This window comes from Hyla sarda, chromosome 5, assembly GCF_029499605.1.
Source record: "Hyla sarda isolate aHylSar1 chromosome 5, aHylSar1.hap1, whole genome shotgun sequence".
Taxonomy (NCBI): Eukaryota; Metazoa; Chordata; class Amphibia; order Anura; family Hylidae; genus Hyla; species Hyla sarda.
In genome coordinates this window covers 168756020-168776963 of record NC_079193.1, presented here as the reverse complement: position 1 = coordinate 168776963, position 20944 = coordinate 168756020, and the positions used below count along the sequence as shown (strand labels likewise).

Sequence of the window (20944 nt, the reverse complement as noted above, 5' to 3'; positions counted from 1 at the left end):
TTTGTGTGTTCCTGTATGGATTCCACAAAATCAGTGGAGAAAAGAGGCATCTGTCTCTTATAAAAACATATTACAATGTTACTTATATTTGCTTGTACTATTGACTTATGCAAAGCCTGTTGAAAGTTGTGGGAGCATTTATATGAGAATTTACAACTGCAAAATGGTTGAAAGTAGGGAATGATGCACATTTTTTTTTTTTTTTTTTTTTTATAAATGCATATCTTTTATGTCTACGTTAATAGCACAATTAACATACCCATTATTTTAAAAATGGGGAAAAAAAAAAAAAGATATAACATATACTATGCAGCCTAAAGTGGACATAAGTGCTGTGTATCCTGGCTTACAATATAGTCTGCAAAACAGAAATGCATTACAGTCTGTATTGTGGCTGCTTATTCCTGAGTAAAGCAGCGACACGGCATCTGTGATGTGATATGGACCCTGAATACACTTGTGTGAACAAGCCCTTATTCTGTAAGTACAAGGCAATACCAAGATCAATCACTTGCTTAATAATCTTTTCATTAAAAGTATACACTTCTGGCCTTTAATCAATCAATTGTAATGCAGTTTAAAGGGTTTCCTAAAATTCAAGGTTTTCCCACTAAGTACAGGAAGGAAGTTAAGTGTGTGATCACTGAGGGACCTAAGGCCCCACATTCACCCAAGGAGTAGTCTTAACAGATGCATAAAAAATGTTGTTCACAGAAGCACCGCTGATACTTTATTATACTGAGTGGCGAGAATCCTACAGCTTGTTTCTTACCAAACATTGATGGCACATACCATGTCATCATTTACACTTACAGTGTATATTTTTTATGCAGGGGTGAAGTTATAGGAGGTGTACAGGTATCAGTGATACCCTGGGCCTTGGAGGGACAGACAACTCTGTAACACAAGACAACATCAGTATTATAACCCATCATGGATGCAGGGCATACAGGTACGCACTTGCGTCCGAGTCCTTATGGACACAGGGCGTACATGTACGCCCTGGTCCAGTTACTGGTTTAAAACACGGGCTGAGTGTGCATTAAACGCGGTGGGTCCTGACTGCTATCAGCAGCCAGGACCCTGCGTTAATGCCAGGCACCACTGATCGGGCCGATGCCCGGCATTAACGCTTTAGACGCCACGATCAAAATGGATTGCGGCATCAAAAATGAAAGTAAAAGCATCCCAGCAGTCCAGCTGAGCTGATCGGGACCATTGCAATGTAATAGAGAAGTCCCGATCAGCTGAGAGGATGGTAGGAGGGCCCTTACCTGCCTCCTTGCCGTCCGAATGGTCTTCTACTGCTCCCAGCCAGCCATGCAGGCTGGAGCAGCAGAGCACCGATGACACTGATCAATGCTATGCTATGGCACAGCATTGATCAGTGTATGCAATCAAAAGATTGCATGGTATAGCCGGAGGCTAAAAAAAAAAAAAAAAAAGTGTAAAAAAAATAATAAATAATAAATGTGAAAAAAGCCCCTCCCCTAATAAAAAAGTTTGAATCACCCCTCTTTTCCTATTTTTTTAAATTAAATAATGTAATAAAAAATGTGAATAATAAATATGTGTACTGCCGCGAGCGTAAATGTCTGATCCATTAAAATATAAAGGTTAGCTAAACCTCACGGTCGATGGCGTAAACGTAAAAAAAAATAAAAATACAAAAGTCCAAAATTGAGCATTTTTTGCTCACTTCATATACCATTAAAAAAATTTTTTTTTATAAAAAGCGATCAAAAAGTCATATTAAATACAAAATGGTACCAATAAAAACTACAGACCACGGCACAAAATTGAATGCGGTATGATTTTTAGAAGGGGAGGAGGGAAAAATGAAAGTGCAAAAGTCCTTAAGGTGATAAAGAGCACATGATAGATGTGATCCACGTGACAGGTTTTGTGCTTGGGTCCAGGAGCTTTGGGTTATGCTTTTATTTTCATGTAATTTTATGTGACACATGTATAGTATTGGGATACACAGTGATGGGATACAGATGTGATACTGTTACCATATTGTAGTAATTGTTTATATGTAGAAATAGGACACCCTATTACCCCCATGTCCACTTACCTGCAGTGTAAAGAGCCTGAACTCTTTCCTGATACTCAGATATCTTTTCCTGAATATTCTCTAATGTAGATCCCGCCATTTCAGCATAAATAAGGGCTTGAGCAGCTTCCTGCACAGTAAAAAGCCATGGTTATAGGTTATAACTATATAATGGTTTACTATATAAATAATAGTAAAACCTTCATTACAAGCAATTCACCTAATGAAAAAAAAATTAAAAATAACAGCATTATTACACACTTCTCACATTGTATCCCTTTTTGGCAACTGCACTGATATATTCTATGTAGGAATATGTATGTAATTGAAATTTACCACAAATTTAGAAAGAAAGACATAGCTGCACATCCAAACGTTTCACCCTCATCCACTGTTTCTACAGGAATATTTTAAAAACTAACATCAGGAAGTTTGTATACATTTTGATCAAATTGTACAGGACCACCTGCCACTTCACTGCCACCTCATTCAAGTGGGTCCCTAACTTAAAAAGTATTGCGTCAGGTGGCGACCACCATCGTCACAATGCCAGAGCCCATAAGGGGAGTGACCCAGAGTATGTAATTTAAAGTGACTGTAAAGAGTATGTGTCAAGAGAGAAGAAGACATTTTATCATCTAAAAGACATCTATAAGGTTGAGTTAGTTCTATCGATGTTCAGATTTGTTGACATGACAAGAAGATCCACAGTATAGCTTCCCCGTCTTTCATAATCTAGTGAATAAGAATACATATATCCATAGTGTAAAGTACCATAATACAAGGTACTATGTAAATAATCTATGCTTTAACCAAACAGTTGAAGTGTACAGCGAGAGGCCTATTTGCTGAGTCAGCTATCCTAAAAATCCTAGGACTTCCTGCTACCACTAGATAGGGGTTTTACCACAAAAAGTTTATTTTAGTTTGTAGGTTCCTTGCTCCCAGGTTACCAAGGATTTATAGGTGCTACTGCAACATGTGCCCTTCCAGACACTTCTTTCCTATTCTAAGGATGGGGTATACTATTTCAAGAACTAAAATATTCCTCCACCCCGAAGACATCTTAACCCCTATCCAAAGGCCCTGCAATCTGTCACCCACCTTTGTGAGCTCTCCACAGTGCTGGTGGCTCTGGAGGCTCCGAGTGTGAAGCGTTACGGGGCCAGAGTATAGTGATGTCACGACTCCACCCCGTGTGACGTCACCCCCCCCAATGAAAGTCTATAGGAGGGGGTGTGGCCATCATGCCCCCTCCCATAGACTTGCATTGAGGGGGTGGGGCGTGACGTCACACCGGGCAGAGTCGTGACGTCACGATACTCCGGCGCTGTTGTCATAGCACTTCACACTCCGAGCCTCCAGCGCTGCGGAGAGCTCACAAAGGTGTGTGCGGAATGACAGATTGCGGGGGTCCCCAGCGGCTGGACCCCAGCGATCAGACATCTTATCCCCTATCCTTTGGATAGCAGATAAGATGTCTTAGGGCTGGAGTACCCCTTTAATGCGCATACATTTGGATCCCAGCCATACACACAGGAAAATGGTGACTAGACCTGCTAGACCGATGTGGTGGCCCTAACATAAAGATCCTTTAACATAGCTAGATGGCTGCACAACACGAATGCTGATCTAGTAGACTGCCTCTTGGTAAAAGAGCTAATAGGGGATGTATTGCTGATAGTGATGTAAGTGAAGGGCCAAAGGTATGATCCAGCAATCAGTCACATGACCATTCACTTACATCACTTTCAGCCATACATCTCCTATTACACAGGAAGATTCGGAGCCTACCAAGGATGATTTTGGGCTGTAGGATTCATTAGTGTTCATCAGATGAACACTGGGACTTTTACATGGGGCAATAATTGACCTGTTAGCCAAATAAATGCACCATGTAAAATCCCATAAAGAGTACCTCTCATGACGTTGTTACATTTTATAAACCTCCCAGTTCACTGCCCCCATCATGATAAACCACCCCCTGCCTTTATTTGTATTATTTTTTAGTTTTCTACCTTGATATTGCTCTGTATTTTCTATTTACCATAAGGAGTGCAATGGCAAACATTTGTTTTAATGAGAGTGCCCATTTAAACTATGGCTGTATGAAGAGAAAAAAGGAGATTCAGAGCAATGGAGTTATATTGTGAAATTATTCAGTATGGAGTTTTGGACCTCAAAACAATTCAATTCGATGTTAGGGTGCATTCACATGTACAGTATCCTTTGCATATTTGATGCGCAGGATTTGAAGCTGCACATTTCGATGTAAACGAAATGACTGAACAAAGCTTGAAATCTGCAGCTTTAAATCATGGGCATCAAATATGTGCAGGATACTAGGAGAGATTTATCAAAACCTGTCCAGAGGAAAAGTTGCCTAGTTGCCCATAGAAACCAATCAGATTGCTTCTTTCATTTTGCAGAGGCCTTGTCAAAAATATAAGAGGGGATCTGATTGGTTGCTATGGGCAACTAGGCAACTTTTCCTCTGCACTGGTTTTGATAAATCTCACCCACTGTACATGTGAGATACATTTTAAGTTTGGACTTTGTAATATAACAAAACATGAGTTCAAATATATTTAACCACAACGTGTTCACCTGAGTTGCCCATAACCTTTACTGTCCTGTAGCCCCAGCCATTAGTCCACCTATGTCTTTGACACTGATTCTGCATTTTCTGCGTCCCACACACAAAACTATTACCATTTTCCTTCCACCACCTTTTTCATTCTGTTCTGTGTCTATCCCTCCTAGGTCGGGTTCACACGGCCGAAAATCTGCACATTTGAATAATCCGGTGGGCACCAGGACCTTTCGTAAATGAGCCGTCTCATAGACAAGTCTATTCCATCTGCGGACACCTGAATCAGAATTTCCGTGGCAGAGACATCTGTCCCAGAAATTCCACCGTGTGTACAGTGCAGCAGAAACCCATTGAAAACACTGCTGCAGCAGAATGTCCGTGTGGAATACCAAATTTTAGAATTAGTAATCTCTCCTCTCTTTAAAAGAAGCACTATTTTGCCCTTGTAACGGTAACTCACTACCATTTTTGTAGTGTTACTTGTAGCATCCCAGCTCTGCTTCATCCATATATTTCATTACTAAGGCATGTGACCACTAACATGTAGACAGGTCAGTCTGTGCTGTGTTACTGGCTTCTTGTGAACTACAGGTTTACATTGTTACCTATCAGTTCTCTCCTGGCAGCTCTTAGACCCCCCTCCTCCCCAACAACTCAACCCTCTTTGTATCTCTATATGTCTCCTCATGTACAGAATGCTGCTGAACAGATTACTGCTCCCCCTCTAAGGCTCCTTTCACACTACCGCTACTGCCTGTCAAGAGTGGGTTCGTTGGAAGATAGGTGGTGAAAAATTAGTGCTTCAGACGTCTTTTTCTCTTGCTATCTTATGGCGGAATAACGGCCGCAATAATGGATGTCAGAGAATCACATTCAAGTGAATGGGATCCTCTGTGCCTGTTATGCCTCCCGTTGGGCTCAGTCACACTAACGGCCGGTAAAGGGGGAAAAAATAAATAAATAAATAGAGCCTAAACGGCTTTTTGTGGCGGTGTCCAACGGCAGTGTGAAAGTAGTCCAAGACACCAGGAGTGAAGTGATATAGTAGGTGAGTCCATACACTACTGATTACACTTCTTTCTAATGATGCTGACTGTCTCTGCTGTGTCCTATGAGATGCCTTTTCTCAACCTCCTGCTTTTAACAGCTGAAATAGAGAAAAGGGAGACAGACTGAAGCTGTTTATTATATAAAACATTACAGAATGAGAAAGGAAACAAAAAGATTTATGTCACTGATCCATCACTTGCTGCACTTAGAACTCAGAGCAAGTGCAGTGATGTGAATCTTCCCTTCTCTCCCTCTGCAAAGGCGTACACAACATGAGATATGCAGCTTGCATTAGGAAACCATATCAGAGGTCTGCCATCAACATAGCAGACATTCATGGCACATTAACTAAAGCATACACGTGAGCCTCTACTTTAGCCTATGCTGCACTATATAAAAATCATGGGGTGCTTCTCTTAAAGAGAACCTGCCATCACTTCCCTGCTGTTTAAATCACAAGTCACTGTGGAAGTTTTTCCCTGCCCCCATCATCCTTGATTAACAGATGTCCCCCTGTATGGGTAAAGGGAATGATCAATCATTTAAAGGCGTACTGCAACCATAGACAACTTATCCCGTATCCGCAGGATAGCGGGATAAGTCTGATTGCGGGGGGTCTGAGCGCTGGGACCCTCCCCAATCTCCCGTATGGGGACCCGGAGCAGGAGTCGTGTCCAACACAGCTTGACACCATGGAGAGGCAGAGATGCAGCATTTGTGCATCTCCACCTCTGCAAGAGAGCTAAATGGAGGAGACGTGTCTGTCAACCAATTAGTGAGACATGAGCATTAGCCATGCAGAGCCACAGCAGTTTTGGGTTCCCGTATGGGAGATCGGAGGGTCCCAGGGGTTGGACTCCCCGCAATCAAACACTTATCCCCTATTATGCGGACAGGGGATACATTGTCTTTGGCTGCAGTAGTCCATTAAGGCTGGAGATGGGCAGATGGAGGCCACTGAGGACTGCTGATGACTCGTGGTTCAGGCAGCATGAATATGATGATAGGTTTCTATTGAGGACCTTGTCACAGGGCTAGGGTTTTCCACAACCAACACTGGGCACCAATAACTGGACTATAGCTAAGTTATATTTATTACTAGAGGATTACTAATACCAAACAAAATTCAGAGACAGATTTGGTAACTTAATGTAAACAGCTTTTCAGTTCTGTTCACATGGAATATTCTTTACCATATGTCCAAACGTGAAGAAGTAAACACGCTTAGTGCAATGATGACATCTTGTCAGTGGTATCTGATCCATAACAGGAAGTGCGGTCACGTGTACAGACTTGATATACACGGGATTACACCACCAGAGATTACATGACTATAGTGTTAGTGATCAGAAGGAATAGCACTTATGAAAAGGTGATGAGTAAACTACAAGAGATATTAAAGCAGTAATTAGGAAAATATGTCAACAGTACTAAGCCTTAATAATAATAATAATAATAATAATAAATAGGTAAACTATGTAACATGTGGTCCTGCTATATATCGTTCCATAACGCTGTGGCTTACAGGCATGTATATGTGCAAAGTGGCTGTTGCTATTCCACTTTTCAATGTGGCATGTCCTTACATAGTCGGGCACTGCCCATTCAGAGCGGATAGTGTACATAGTAATACTCTATTGACAAAGAAAAGTGCATTCATTGTCAATATAGTTATACATTTCCAGGAGGAACTACACAGGAAAGATATCATGCAGAGTTTCTAAAGTATTTCCTGAAACAAGAGCTCACAGGTCCCCTAAAAGAGGTATATTCCCATCCCAAGATGCTATTCATATAAACAAAATAGGTGATAACACACTAAACAGTGAACAAGGATCTGCACACTTCATTCCAGAAAAATGTTGTCCTCGTTCTCTAAAGCGGTGGGGGGGGGGGGGGGGGTTGTCTGGGATAGGAGATCACACCTTCAGATTGGAATACCCCTTTAATGCCTCATGCACACATCTGTATTACGACTCTGTTTTATACAGAACTATAAGAGGGTACCCATGGAGGGGAACGAGACCTGCATTATGAAGAAAATTGGGAGAGATTTGTGGAGTTGCCCATAGCAACCAATAAGATCGCTTCTTTCATTTTCCAGAGGCCTTTATAAAAAATAGAAAAAAAAGCTTCCTCTACACAGGTTTGGATACATTTCCCCTGAGTATTTTTTACACTGCTCCCTTCAGTCAGGTCATATTGACAGCTTAAAGCGAAATGGTCATCAATATTTACCCCCTAAAGCTATTCACAGCATGTAAAAGCTGTGTCACAGTAATAGAGACCTTTTATTGTATAATCATTGGCTTTATGACTGTAAAAAATTATTTTATTCAGAGTCATGCACAGTCAGAGAGGCGTGGTGGAGGGTCCGCAGTGCCACACCTCTCTTGAACAATGTTACAGCATCTTGGCCGTGTGAGCGATACACAGCTCCTGCGCGCATGCGCTGTCTGCAACCATTACGGCGCTTGGCAGGGAGTGAGCAAGGCAGCTTTTACAGTCATATAGCCAATGATTACACAATAAAAGGTTTGTCTCTATTACATGCTGTAAATAGCTATAGGGGGGTAAACATAAATTACAGTTTTGCTTTAAAGGATACCTTCCGGATGTACAACTTATCTCCTATCCTAAGGATAGCGCATAAGTGTTAGATCGCAGGGGAGTCCGACTGCTGGTGCCCCCGTGATCTTGCGAAATAAGCCCCATCTCTCTGCATGAAATGGGCATTTTCAACCACCGCAGAAGCGGCAGCCGACACGCCCCCTCCATATAGTTCTGTGGCAGAGCCGAAGCGCTGCTTTCGTCAATCTTCGGCTCTGCCATAGAACTGCATGGAGGGGACGTATCGGCCGCAGCTTCGTGCTGTGGTCAAAAATGCCCGTTTCATGCAAAGAGAGCCGGGTCGCCTATCGGAAGTTCACGGGGGGCACCAGCAGTTGGACCCCCGGCGATCTAACACTTATTCCCCTATCCTAAGGAGGGGATAAGTTGTACATCCCGGAGGTATCCTTTAAGTGCAAAGCTTCTCCCCAGCCCCAGGGCTGTCAATTACAGAGGTCTAGTTTGGAGAGGAGAAGCAACTGGAAATCAACACACTCGCTTCTGTCAAATCTTTTTTTTAATCTTTGGAGAACAATAGGCTAATCTAGATGTATCGGCTAAACTAGATGGGGGAGATTTATCATTGCTTTTAAACATTTTTTTGTCCATGTATAGGCACAGTTCAGGCGCAAGCAGCATATTTTGAGACTTTTATGCGTCTTTTGATATAGACAGTTTCACTCTTTTTGCCTACCCATAGAACTTTTTCTTTTTGACAATGCAGTGGTCACGTATTTATAATTTGTGACTTTTGTCAAAAGTCGCTATTTTGTGCGCAAATATACATTTTTAGGCGCAAAGCTACACCACCTACCAGTAGGCATGAGAATAATTTCTACCTTCCACAATTCAACCTTTAACCCCTTCCCGCAGAATCCCGTCTATAGACGGCGAATTGCTCAGGTACTTCGCGCATTCCGCCGTCTATAGACGTCATTCAGTTAACCCGGCGATGCGCGGCATCGCACGGGTTAACTGGCAGAAGTTCCGCTGTTACCAGCCCGATAGCCAATAACTTATACCGATATTCTGGTATAAGTTATCGGCTATTTCTCCCCCCTCCAAAGCCGCTGCCGATCAATGATTTAAAGTGGGCGCTTTAAATCAATGAACTGCAGGGGCTTTAGCGGGGCCAGAGACGCCCTTCTCTCCCCCTGCCTGTCCTTAGTCCAACCACCGCTGCTGCCATATTGCCTCCCCCATCCCTGGTTTTATAATTACCTGTTCCCGGGGCCCTGGGTCCGCGCTACTTCTGGCTCTGGCGGCATCCTGAGCTGTCACTGGGCGCACTGACGGTGACGCCTCGTTGAGGACGTCACTCGTCATTGCGCAGCGCACAGGACGCCGCAGGAGCCAGAAGTAGCACGGACCCCGGGCCCAGGTAATTATAAAACCGGAGATGTGGGGGGCAATGGGGCAGCGGCGGTATCAGAGGAAGCAGTTTTACAACATCTGGAGGGCCACAGTTTGGAGACCACTGTGCAGTGGTCTCCAATCTGTGCTCTTACAGATGTTGCAAAACTAGAACTCTCCGCATGCCCAGACAGTCCAGGCATGCTGGGAGTTGTAGTTTTGCAACAACTGGAGGCAAACTGTCTGGGAAACATTATCTGTTTTCTAACTCAGTGTTTCCCAACCCGTGTGCCTCCAGCTGTTGCAAAACTAACTCCCAGCATGCACTGACAGACCATGCATGCTGGGAGTTTTAGTTTTGCAACAGCTGGAGGCACACGGGTTGGGAAACACTGAGTTATGTAACAAACTCTGTGTTTTGCAACCAGTGTGCCTCCAGCTGTTGCATAACTACAACCTCCAGCATGCATGGACAGCCAAAGGGCATGCTGAAAATTATAGTAGTGTGCCTCCAGCTGTTGCATAACTACAAGTCCCAGCATGCCCTTCTGTCACTGCATGCTGAGAATTGTAGTTTTGCAACAGCTGGAGGTTTGCCCGGCTATGCGCTGACAAGTACTTGCCAGTATTTGTCGGCGCTTTCGCATACCAACGCTGAACCCATGGTGTACCCCTATGGGTACGTGTACCACGGGTTGAGAACCCAGGCCTCTGGTTTTGGTCTGACTCTTTTTTAGAAAAGGTGTACGTTAGACAACTGTTCACACTAAAGGAGAGCTGCACCTTATTCATCATTACGCTGCGCATTATTGATAAATAAGGCGCACGCTAGTCAAAGTATAGACAAAAAAAAAAAAAAATGGTGGAAATTTGATCTAAAATAGACATTTCTTGATAAATCTCCCCCAATGTATCTCTTAGCCTTCCAATCATTTGTAACTGGTTGTCTCAACACAAGGACCATGTGATCAAAACTTCTAACATGTCACCATGACATATCAAAAGTTTTCTAAAATAAAATGTATACTTTATAGCATGATTTAGACCTTAGACTTTGCTTCTAGTGCACATTCATGTGTGCCAATACAACTGGAATAGGGTGGCCACAGCATAATATGGGTGCATATTGTACTTCTGTGTACCTCTAGCTTTATATAAAGGCAGAGAAAAGAAAAGCGGGCAGCACAACCGGGTTGACTGTGGTGCTAGCTGGTTGACTCGGTCCCAAGTCCCAAAAGTATATGTAGAAAAACAGCAGCACTCCAGGATATAAGTGAATAACGTGTGGCTTTATTCACCAAAACATCAGAGATTGCGACGTTTCAGCCTTCTCACAAGGCCTTTGTCAAGGCACACAGATGTATTCTCTTACTAAAATATTGTAGGATGGTCTATAATTTACTGCATTATTTAGATCCTAAGGGTGTATTCACAAGTACAGTTTTCTTGCGCATATTTGAAGCTCCAGATTTTATGCAGAAGAGTTCAATGTAAACTAAATGACTGAACGCAGCTTCAAATTTGCAGGGTCAAGTCCTGCACCTCAAATCCTCAAATATGCGCAGGATACTGTACATGTGAATAGACCCGTAGCTATGTTTACACCACAGAATTTTTAAGCAGAATTTCACTGGAATATTCCACTTGGAAATATCACTGCAGCAGAGTCCCATTGATTTCAATAGGATTGTGCTGCATTGTGCACACGGCAGAAACTGTAAAAAAGGAGTGTGATCAGGGCACCCATAACTAGATAATGATTTAAAAATCTTAATTTTGGGGGTTGGCCAAAGAGAACTCCGGAATAGGAAAATTGCCCGTCATACTCCCGGCAGTAAAAAAATAAATAGATACATATCTTCCTTCACTCCCCTGGTACCTCCAGTAACCCACTCCGGTCTCCGCCGCGATCCTCTTCCTGGTTGCCAGAAAGTCATACTGCACTCAGCCATTCACCGGCCGCAGCGAAGTCCTGACTAGGCCGGCGATAGGCTGAGCGGTAGTGTGACGTTTTTGGCCCCGGCAGCAGGTGCCGGTGTAGTGAAGAATTGCGTGTATTGAAGCGTTCTCACACTGCCGCTCAGCCCATCGCCGGCCGAGTCGGGACTTCGCTGCGGCCGGTGATTGGCTGAGTGCAGTATGATTCTCCGACCACCAGGAAGAGGATCACGGCGGAGACTGGAGCGGGTTACCGGGTGTATGATGGACAATTTTCCTATACCAGAGTTCTCCTTTAATGAGGTTGTCTAGATAGAAAGTCAGGGTTCAGCATCCAAATCTGGTTCCTGCGTCGTACATAAAAGTTGTGCTCAATTGTGAAATTTGAAAACAGGGCTCGGCTTCCAGCTGACTGTGAATCAAGCAGGGACAGGGATGGGAAGGGGAGTGAGGAGCACAATAGCCAAGATTTACTACAGCAAAACTGTCTTACATGACTTGTACATTTACTATGAGTTTTGGCCTCTTTTGCATCATGCCCAAAAAGGGGGCATGGCCTCAGGTAAAGGGGCATGGCTTAATAAATGATGCCATGTGCCAAAAAAATGTGCCATAATTCTCGCTCAAAATCCTGGCGCAGTTTAAAGGGGTACCCCTAGACATCTTATCCCCTATCCAAAGGATAGGGGATAAGATGTCTGATCCCAGGAGGTACAGCCAATGGGACCCCTGGCGATCTCCGGTCTGGCACTCCAGCATTCTGAACATTGAAGTTAATGGGAGGGGGCGTGAAGGCTGTGATTGCACGACCACAGCCATCTCCCTCCCTTCCATAGACATTGATGGATGGGGTGTGATGTCACTACCATAGCCGCCCGAAGTCGGTGTTCTGAAGTGATTAACCAGTTTCCAGTTGCTTTGTTTGACTTTTATTAGTAAAAACTACTTTTAGCTGTATTATATTGGTGCTTATTTTCTTCATGTTTTCTTCTTTGAGGTTGACATTTTGTAACCAAGTACTAGCTTTCCACAGAACAGAACAAAGATCATCCTGGTACCAATGAATGTTATATGCGGAGGGGTCACTGTATAATAACCCTTGCTGTACAGCGCCTCGAATCTCAATGGGGACTTCTTGTCACAATCCCTGCGCTCAGCTACACCTTATACATTTATAGAAGAGGATGATCTACACTTTATTGCAGTCTAGTATTATATGTATTGTATAGGACCTGGGATTACAAATGTCCATACCTTGTAATAGAAGACCGCTTCCTTGTACTTTCCTACTTGATCGTTGACCACCGCTAACTTTGCAAACTTCAGAGCATCAAGTTCCAGTGTGGACGCATCCATGGTGACAGCTATGTATGATACAAAGTATAGGAAATAATAAATATGTATGATGATGTGTCAGCCCAGTGCTTGGTATGGCGGGTAATGGGCTCTACCCTGGAGGGCACAGATCAGCTGGTAAGTCAGTGAGCAGGTGAGTTGTTGTTTCCAGTGACAGATCGCTGTCCAGCCTAGACTGAGGTTTAGTATCTCCTGTGTGGAAGTCTCTATACATGTCAGTGGTGGTCTCCAGCAGGACCCTTCATGCCCCTGCCTGTACTGCTCTCTGCCGGTAGAGGTGACGTGCCATGGCCAGTAGGAGTAGTTCCCTTATAGACACTTCCTGGTAATCCGATGGTAATGCCAGGACACGGCTAATCCCCGGTCAGCTGGGCTGTAGTGTCCCCGGCCTCCCATACAGGACTGTCCCACCTGATAAGCGGTGACTGCACACCGGGCTGTGTTTACCGCTGTCGGACACTGTCACTTCTTCCTGCAGGCGGCTCCTGTGCTGTGAGGGGTGGAGGGAGTCACCATGGCGCCCCCGCCCCCTGTCAGAGACACGGCAGTCTCCTCCCCGCTCACCTGCCTGTCAGGACGGGGCTGTGTGGACTATATATACAGCACACACTGGCCGCATCCCCACATCCAGGCTGGCAGGCGGCAGAGGAGTGTCCATAGGACGGTCTGCTTTGGGAATGCAGCTTCCTGTTAGTACTGAGCATGCGCACATGTACCTGACGAGTTCTCCGCTTTGTTATGTGGTAGTATATATAGTAGAGCCATGCGGGGGACGTGATACAGAAAGAACATGTGCGCCTATAAATGAGAACAGCGCTATACATGTTACTAGAAGCAACCTATCAGAATGCTGCTTTCGTTTTTTCACAGTTTTAAAATGAAAGATTGATTCTAATAGGCACATGATCAGAACTTCGGTATAAGAGAGCGTCTTTTAAATGGGGGGGGGGGGGAAGAAATATATCAAGGGGGTGTAGGTGAACGATTTTTCATCACAAAGAATGAATTCGTTTTCTCAAATCCGCTGGGAAATGCATTGTTGTCTATTCCTTTTCTCAAATCCGCTGGGAAATGCATTGTTGTCTATTCCTTTTGCAAAACCTGCTTGGAAATGCATTGCTGTCTATAGAGATAGCACATTTCCGGCCGGTCATAGCGCTGCCTAAGGCTAGGTTCAGACTACGGAATCTCTGGGCAGAAAATTTCGGCCCGGAGATTCTGAGTTCCGCTTCCACCGACTGAATTAGTCGGCGCTAGGACCACACGGACACTACAGTCTCCTATAGACTGCTATGTGTTCCGCTAGGATTTCCGCCTGAAGAAAGAGCAACCTCTTTCTTCAGGCGGAAATTTTCTAGCGGATTTTTCATCCGAATTTTCCGCTTCACAAATTCCGAAGTGTGAATTTGTGAACGGAAAACCATTCACTACACTATACATTATAGTAAGCGGAATTTCTGCCGGAAATTTCAAAGCGAAAATTCCGGCGGAAATTCCGTAGTCTAAACCTAGCCTAAGGCTAGGTTCAGACTATGGAATTTCCGCATGCAATTCCTCTTTGAAATTGCAGGCGGAAATTCCGCTTGCTAAAATGTACAGTGTAGTGAATGGGTTTCCGTTCACAAATTCACACTGCAGAATTTGTGCATGGAAAATTTGCTTGGAAATTTCCACCTGAAGAATGGGGTTGCTCTTCAGGGGGAAATATTTGCGGAACACATTGCAGTCTATTGGAGACTGTAGTGTCCGCGCGGTCCTAGTGCTGACTGATTCAGTCGGCGCTGGCAGCACTCGGAATCTCTGGGCGGAAATTTTCTGCCCAGAGATTCCGTAGTCTGAACCTAGATTTACTCTGGCCATCTGCGAAGTGTCCGTCCGGAATTTTTCCAGCCTGAAGTTTCAACCATGTGAATAGGGCCTTAAAGGGGTACTCTGGTGGAAAAACATTTTTTTTTATCAACTGGTGCCATAAAGTTAAACAGATTTGTAAATTACTTCTATTAAAAAAATCTTAATCCTTCCAGTACTTATCAGATGCTGTATGCTACAGAGGAAGTTCTTTTATTTTTGAATTTTTCTTCTATCTGACCACAGTGCTCTCTGCTGACACCTCTGTCTGTGTCAGGAACTGTCCAGAGCAGGAGCAAATCCCCATAGCAAACCTATCCTGCTCTGGACAGTTCCTGACACGGACAGAGGTGTGAGCAGAGAGCACTGTGGTCAGACAGAAAATAACTTTACAATTTCCTTTGTAGTATACAGCAGCTGATAAGTACTGGAAGGATTAAGATTTTTAAATAGAAATAATTTACAAATCTGTTTAACTTTCTGGCACCAGTTGATTAAAAAAAATAAATAAATGTTTTCCACCAGAGTACCCCTTTAACCCCTTAACGACGCAGGACGTATATTTACGTCCTGCACCGGCTCCCGCGATATGAAGCTGGATCGCGCCGCGATCCCGCATCATATCGCGTCGGTCCCGGCGCTCATCAACAGCCGGGACCCGCGGCTAATACCACACATCGCCGATCGCGGCGATGTGCGGTATTAACCCTTTAGAAGCGGCGGTCAAAGCTGACCACCGCTTCTAAAGTGAAAGTGACCGGGCTGCTCAGTCGGGCTGTTCGGGACCGCCGCGGTGAAATCGCGGCGTCCCGAACAGCTTGCAGGACACCGGGAGGGCCCTGACCTGCCTCCTCGGTGTCCGATCGGCGAATGACTGCTCCGTGCCTGAGATCCAAGTCAAGCGCCGATAACACTGATCACAGGCGTGTTAATACACGCCAGTGATCAGCATAGGAGACCAGTGTGTGCAGTGTTATAGGTCCCTATGGGACCTATAACACTGCAAAAAAAATGTAAAAAAAAAGTGTTAATAAAGGCCATTTAACCCCTTCCCTAATAAAAGTTTGAATCACCCCCCTTTTCCCATAAAAAAAATAAAACAGTGTAAAAATAATAAAAATAAACATATGTGTTATCGCCGCGTGCGTAAATGTCCGAACTATAAAAATATATCATTAATTAAACCGTACGGTCAATGGCGTACGCGCAAAAAAATTCCAAAGTCAAAAATATTTGGTCACTTTTTGGTCACTTTTTATACCATTAAAAAATGAATAAAAAGTGATCAAAAAGTCCGATCAAAACAAAAATCATACCGATAAAAACTTCAGATCACGGCGCAAAAAATGAGTCCCCATACCGCCCTGTACGTGGAAAAATAAAAAAGTTATAGGGGTCAGAAGATGACATTTTTAAACGTATAAATTTTCCTGCATGTAGTTATGATTTTTCCAGAAGTGCGACAAAATCAAACCTTTATAAGTAGGGTATCATTTTAACCGTATGGACCTACAGAATAATGATAAGGTGTCTTTTTTGCCAAAATATACACTGCGTAGAAACGGAAGCCCCCAAAAGTTACAAAATGGCATTTTTTCTTCGATTTTGTCGCACAATGTCTAATGACTAATGACACTGGGGGCAGACTTGGTGGTGGGCCACAGGAGGGGGGCCCAGGCCTTGATTCATGTATGGGCCCCAAAATTTCTGATGGCAGCCCTGCTTGCCTGTGTGCTTGAGCCTTTAGACTGGGTTCACACCTGCATTGTACTTTCTGCCGCATAGAGTTATAAACAAGGCATCTTCTGCAACTGAACTGAAATAGCAGCCACCTGGGGAGTAAAGCACACTATGGTGTGTTTCACCTGTATCATCTAGAAATTGGACCCTGCATCATGTCAAAAATTTTGTATAACACCGCTAATAGAATCCATCAAGTTTCTGGCATAGTGTCAGGCTATGCTATTTTGTCCAATATTTTTGGAGGCATCCAAGGCAGGTATAAACTAGAGCACTGCAGCTGGATTGGGATTCTGCAGGACCGGATAAATATTTTGTGGGTGCATTCGGCTTTCAGTCTGTTGCAGGTTGACACAATATACTGCAGGTCTTGCTTATCCTGTGCACTTCTACAAACCGCATGTGGCATCTTTAAAAGTAAAAAGCTACCAGGACCAGGCTGCTGCACTAAGTTCTGGCAACTTATCCTTCTGTGCAGCTGCGCTATCATTCAGAGGTGCCCACTGGCAATGCCAGCAGATCTTCATGCAGCGGCAGCCTGGGCTGTGATGATGCTCCCTCCCAGCAGTGTCACGTATGACAGAATGCTGGAAGAAAACAATCACATCCTATCACTTCCTCCCAGCGCTCAGTTTCACAGTGGAGAAGGAGGGGGAGAGAAAATCTTTAATATCCCGGCATCTAGTGCCCCTTCAGAGAGGGCATTTAATTTGTGTGGGTGCAAAGAGGCTCACAAGTCCTGGACCACAGTAATCCAGTAATATTCCACTGCTCCACAGCAATCTTAAAGAGTACTAGTCGCCAAATAAAACATTTAATATAGTGTTCCTTGTGTAATTAACAGACACTTTCCCATTCACTTGCTTTTAAAATTATCAACATAAATATGTTTAAAATGTAATAGAATAAACGGCCACTAGGTGGCTCTGTTCTGTTCCCTGCCACAATTAATACAGTGAGTTTGCTTTCCTCCCGGCCTGGCAGGAGTCCAAACTCAGGAAGTGCTTCTCTGCACTGAGTTTGATTGAGACTTGCACAGAAAGTGAAAGCTCCACAGATTCTCACAGAAAGCTGCACAGACTGACAGCTGAAGGAGAGCATCGCTGATAGCAACACAGACTGAAACATGCACAAAGCCTGAGGTCTTCTATTCATCACAACAGTGCGACCATGTGATGGCGGAAGTGGTCCCCCAGCAGGCTTCAGTGATGTCATGCCTGCTGGGAAACGTCCGCTTTCTCCTGCTGGGAAAATTGCACTATGTGATCAAGAATAAAGGTAAGATACAGAGCTTTTTAAAGCTCAGACATTTTTTTTAAGGGCTGGAGGGGTGTTAGGAGTAGTTAGGGAACATAGACTGATTTAGTTTATAACAATTTATTTGGTGACAGGTACTTTTTAAGTATACCTAGCCCTAACATTTGCATACATTTTTTGCTTTGACAAAATGTTAGCGTGAGTTAGAGGGATTGGACACAAACATTGCCGGAGTGGGCAGTAATTCTCAGAAATTCAGAGGGAGTGGGATGGAGAAAACAGTCACGCACAGGGCTCTAGTGAGAACTCAGCCTTATGTGGATGAAATGTAATAGTGATATGTCATAAGTTTTAATCAGTTGGGGTCTACATGCTGTTACCCATAGAAATCACTTAAATGAAGAGGGAGAAGCACTCAGTTGAGCCCCTTCATTTCTGGTTGGCATATTTTTTGAGAGTGAAAGCATTCAGTGTATGGATTTATGGAAAGCCAAGGTTGTAGTGTACAAATGCAAAGGAAGTTTACAACTTTTTATAAATTCAAAGGGGGAATTCATTATCATAAAACTCATTCATTGAATTTATGAATTAATCCATTCATTATAAAGCTACTCTGGAAAAAATAAAGCTGATCTTTCATTTGTTACCATGAGGGACAAACACAGTTTTTTAGACACCTGTGATAAATAAGATGCTAAGTTTGTGACACAAGATATAATTTACAGATTCACAAAACTACACTTGTAATGCTTCATCTTACTCAAGTGGAATTTGCTTGTTTGAGCTATTTATTTATTTTCTTTAACGAGAGGTCATCCACCACCTTCTGATGACCGAATAGATGTCGGTAACTAGGCAAGCATAAACCCAGCCACAGGTCCATCAGCAATCTTGCCAATGCCCGTCAAGGTACAATGATGGCTCTAGTTCATATGTTCTCCATTTCTCATTTCAGTTTATGGCAAAAGAGACAAATTTACGTTCTCTCATTGAGTGTGAAATCTTGGGCTGTTGGTCAGGTTTCAAGGGACAAGTTTAAATACTGTTCCGATGTCAAGAAGGAAGAGAATTTGGCTTATTGTCTCCAAAGGAATCAAAAGATCTTGTCATAAAACCAGTAAAGGACAAGCAATGGTTGTTATGCAGAAAACCTATTACATTGAAGAAATCATGACAAAATTATTAGGTAACAAACCATCCCCCTTACTATGAATTCTACATTCTATATAGCTGACAAGATACATACTTTATTTTGTATCGTATGTATGTATGAGCGAACACAGCCATCACGCCCCCTAGTATAGACATGAATGGAGGGGGCGTGGCATGACCTCATGGGCGTCTGAAGATGGTGTTCTGAACATAAATGTTCAGAACGCCAGGTTGCCAGCCCGGAGATCACTGGGGTCCCAGTGGCAGGACCCCTTGCAATCAGACATCTTATCCCCTATTCTAAAAATGTCTGGGGGGGGGGGGAGTACCCCTTTTAAAAAGTTTTCTAGGAAAAATCCATTAATGGCCTATCCATATGGTCTGATTAAAAAAAGAACTTAGCACTCCAAAAGGTGAAAATGATACTAGTAGCTTTAAAAGGGGTAGTCCGGTGGAAAACTATTTTTTTCAAATCAACTGGTGCCAATAAGTAGAGATGAGCGAAGTTACAGTGATTCGATTCGTCACGAACCTCGCGGCTCAGCATTTGTTGACACTAGCCTGCTTAAATTAGTTCAGCTTTCAGGTGCTCCGGTGGGCTGGAGACTCTCTCCTAGGACTGTATCCACCTTTTCCAGCCCACCGGAGCACCTGAAAGCTGAACTCATTTATGCAGGCTAAAGTCAGCAACCGCCTAGCCGAGAAGTTTGTGACGAATCGAATTACTGTAACTTCGCTCATCTCTACTAAGTAAAACAGATTTGTAAATTACTTCTATTAAAAAATCTTAATCCTTCCAGTACTTAACAGCTGCTGTATGCTCCACAGAAAGTTATTTTATTTTTGAATTTCTGTTCAGTCTAACGACAGTGCTCTCTGCTGACACCTCTGTCCATACCAGGAACTGTCTAGAGCAGGAGAGGTTTGCTATGGGGATTTGCTAATACACTGGACAGTTTCTGACAAGGACAGAGGTGTCAGCAGAAAGCACTGTGGTCAGACAGAGAAGAACTATACAACTTCCTCTCCAGTATACAGCAGCTGATAAGTACTAGAAAGGTCAAGGTTTTTTAATAAAAGTAATTTACAAATCTGTTCAACTTTCTGGAGCCAGTTGATATGAAAAAAAGAAGAAAAAAAATGTTTTCCACCAGAGTAAATGCTAAATGCTAAAAACAGCCCTAGTCATGAAAGGGTAAATGGGGGAAAAATGCAACAAATCCTCAACGATTTTACAACATAACAATCCATACTGCAGGTCAAATTCTAAATGTAAATTGTTTTAGCATGTGGGATGATATTTGATATGGATACTGTTACAGTATTTCACTGTGTATTTTCTGCCCCCAAATCTGGATAAAAAGAACAGATACACTTACATTTCAGCTATAGCAATAGAAATGGTATTCTGGCTGATGTGTCAATTTACCCTTATAGATCCGTGTAGGAATGGCTTTGTTGTATTATTGAATTTGTATGCCTGGAGATCTTTTATTCCGCAAAATAGGTTAGCACACATTCAAGTTAGACTAGATTGTAAGACTGGGTTCACATTACAATTCTGCAGTATACAATATAAATTATATATATATATATATATATATATATATATATATAGTCAACAATTCTGAAATACATGAAATACATTTTGCTTGGATATGTCGCCGGCCTGTGAAAATGGGATGCTGATGTATATGTGCGTGTACTAAACTAAGCCCTATTGACTTTACTGGCCCAAACGTTGTAAACTAAGGACGGCATTTAGGTAATTACTGTATTACTGTAATTACATGTATCTTCTGGGACGTCAAAGCCTAGCACACTACGCTTTGCGTTCTGGAAAATACATGGACTATGTTCAGGCTATAAAAGTCAATGGGGCCCATGCATGTACTTGCGCATATATTAAAGGGGTACTCTGCTGCTCAGTGCTTGGAACAAACTGTTATGAACGCTGTAGCCGGCGCCGGGAGCTTGTGATGTCATAGCCC

General features: G+C 43.3%; 2 protein-coding genes across 3 annotated transcripts in view; both read right to left on the bottom strand.

Moving 5' to 3' along the window:
* The window catches only part of CAPN7 (calpain 7), a 74539-nt gene extending 60896 nt beyond the window's left edge, over positions 1–13643 (bottom strand). Inside the window, exons 1-2 of one of the 2 annotated variants that reach the window (XM_056520682.1) lie at positions 12855–13643; positions 2078–2186 (exon numbers count right to left, since the gene is read on the bottom strand). In XM_056520682.1, coding sequence (XP_056376657.1) covers positions 2078–2186; positions 12855–12956 — 211 coding nt within the window. In that variant the 5' untranslated portion in view covers positions 12957–13643. The remainder of the gene's footprint in view (positions 1–2077; positions 2187–12854) is intronic. The other variant, XM_056520687.1, reaches the window with a different exon arrangement.
* A 4930-nt stretch (positions 13644–18573) lies between these two features.
* Positions 18574–20944, bottom strand: part of LOC130274546 (collagen alpha-1(VI) chain-like) — a 133656-nt gene continuing 131285 nt past the window's right edge. Inside the window, exon 36 of the mRNA XM_056522987.1 lies at positions 18574–18952. Within this exon, the coding sequence (XP_056378962.1) occupies positions 18855–18952 (98 nt within the window). The 3' untranslated portion in view covers positions 18574–18854. The remainder of the gene's footprint in view (positions 18953–20944) is intronic.